The 2,500-nt window shown below is 39.2% G+C and overlaps 1 protein-coding gene across 1 annotated transcript in view; it reads right to left on the bottom strand.

Annotated features, from left to right (window-relative positions):
- Positions 1-2,500, bottom strand: part of LOC119596200 — an 8,517-nt gene that overhangs the window by 1,097 nt on the left and 4,920 nt on the right. Inside the window, exons 2-5 of the mRNA XM_037945375.1 lie at positions 1,695-1,834; positions 1,313-1,518; positions 607-718; positions 204-329 (exon numbers count right to left, since the gene is read on the bottom strand). Of these exons, the coding sequence (XP_037801303.1) occupies positions 204-329; positions 607-718; positions 1,313-1,518; positions 1,695-1,834 (584 nt within the window). The remainder of the gene's footprint in view (positions 1-203; positions 330-606; positions 719-1,312; positions 1,519-1,694; positions 1,835-2,500) is intronic.

Here is a 2,500-nt window from a genome sequence, read left to right on the forward strand (position 1 = left end):
TTCTCCATGGAAAATGTCCACTGATTAGAACAAGACAATTGGCATCAACCAGTGAATCAGATGGACAACTTAGAAAAATAAAGGCATACGAACATACAAATGTACAAACAAGAGATGATATCAATAAATATTAATTTGTCTACTTGATGTAGTTTGGCTGCTTATGATTGACAATACTCCATCAATGAAAAATACAACCACACACCTCGTCTAAAAAAGTTTTGCGCTGAAATTTGTAGAGAAGAACAAAGTAGAGATCAACGAAATGATTGTGGTCTTCATCTGTGTATAAAGGGACCTCCATCCCCTCTGATCTAAGACGTATACATCTACCAGGGGGAAAAAAAGGATAAATTAGTTTCATTTTCAATATACAATTCACTAAATACTATAATTTCCAATATAAAGTAAACTAATATAATAATATATTATATATATATATATATATATATATATATAATATATATATATATATATATATATATATATATATATATATATATATATATATATATATATATATATATATTATATGTATATATAATATATTACATATGCACAAGTTCCCATCAGTCAACCTAAACATCTGACCCATCTCATTCTTACCTGACACAGATCTTGAGCACGCGAAAAGCCAGCTCTTCACAGCGTGATTCCACCATAGTGTCCACCCTAACACGAACCACCTCCCAAGATTCATTTGAAATATATTTTGAGGCTGAAAAGTAATTCACTTTAGTAATGAAACAAGTTAAGAAAGACAAAGATTGTGTATGGCAGGGAAGAATAAAGGAGAGGAACACAGTGAATGTGAAAAAAAAAAGAATGAGCCAGCCAGCTTAGGCATAGGAAAAATAAACTAGAGCAGAGAGAGAGAGAGAGAGAGAGAGAGAGAGAGAGAGAGAGGAGAGAGAAGGAGAGAGAGAGAGAGAGAGAGGAGAGGAGAGAGAGAGAGAGAGAGAGAGAGAGAGAGAGAGAGAGAGAGAGAGAGAGAGAGAGAGAGAGAGAGAGAGAGAGAGAGAGAGCAAAAATAAAATAGAAATAACGTGATTAAGAGAGAGAGAGAGAGAAGAGGAGAAACAAAAACAGACACAAAGTTATATCATCAGATTGATAATGCGAATAAGATCATATATTAATGTATCCTCATTATAACCTAAAGAAGCAAGAAATGAAAACTTATCAATACAATTTCTGCATTATGATGGAATGTAATTCACAATTTATTTAAAAATTATTTCATGTCTTGCTATCTTCATAATCAAATACAAATGCCTGTGAGTAAAACTAAAATCGTTAGTTATAAACACACCTTCACTGTCCTCAACCTCTGCTTCAGAAAGGATAGCCTTGAGTGTTGGGTGTCCCCAAGGGTCAGAGACGAGAGGTATGAGAGTCCGACACAGGGGGTCAAGGATGGCTACTTTGGAACACCTTTGTAGAGTGACACCAAGTCTTGTCTTCACAATCTGGGCCAGGCCTGGCCATTCTCCCTGCAGAATTAGTCGCAAGCTCCATCTGTTGGTATACTAGTCATTAGCCTTTAGAGGAAAAGAATATTAAGGGCCTCTCAGTATTCTCAAAATAGCAATAGTATATTTTCCTTATTCCAACTTACTTATAAAAATTGTAAAAATGAGAGAAAAAGTATCAAAACTATGTTTGGTACCAAATATTTCTTCTATCCCAAATACTTATAAAGGAAGGTTGCAAGTGGCTGCACTTCACTGACATCTCCTTGCACTGTGCCAGCTAGGTGTTCCCAGCCAGAGAGAACAGCACTCACACGGTTCTCATAACTAGCCCCTTGGCGCACAAGTTGATTCTCTATTTCCTGCTGACAGACAAAGTTTGTCATATCTGCATAACAAATACTGAAAAGTTACAATTAATTTTTTAAACACAAAATCCTACTTGATGGGTGGGTTGGGGGCAGTGTGCATGTATGCATGCATGTGACTGTGTGTGTTTGTTTGTGCATGTGTTTCTGTATGTACTGTATGTGCGTGCATAAGGTGCGTTTAAAGCATAGGGTAGCCTGTGCGTGTGTGTGCGTGTGTGTGCGTGTGAAAGCATGTGTGCATGTGCATGCATGTGTGTGCGTGTGTGTGTGTGTGGGGTGTGTGTGTGTGTGTGTGTGTTTGTGGTGTGTGGTTTTTGTGGTGTGTGTGTGTTTCGTGGGTTGTCTGTGTGGGGTGTGTGGTGTGTGTGGTGTGTGTGTAGTGTGTGTGCGTGTGCCGTGTGCGGTGCATGTGTGTGTGATGTGTGTCTGTGGCATGTGTGTTGTGTGCATGTGTGTCTGTGTGCATGTGTGTCTGTGGCATTGTTGTCTGTGTCATGTGTGTCTGTGTGCATGTGTGTCTGTGTGCATGTGTGTCTGTGTGCGTGGTGTCTGTGGGTTGGTGTGGTGTGTATGTGTGTGTGTGGGGTGTTGTGGTGGTGGTGTGTGGGGTGTGTGTGTGTGGGGTGTGTGTGTGGTTTGTGGGGGTGGTGGGGTTTG

This window comes from Penaeus monodon, chromosome 37, assembly GCF_015228065.2.
Source record: "Penaeus monodon isolate SGIC_2016 chromosome 37, NSTDA_Pmon_1, whole genome shotgun sequence".
Taxonomy (NCBI): domain Eukaryota; kingdom Metazoa; phylum Arthropoda; class Malacostraca; order Decapoda; family Penaeidae; genus Penaeus; species Penaeus monodon.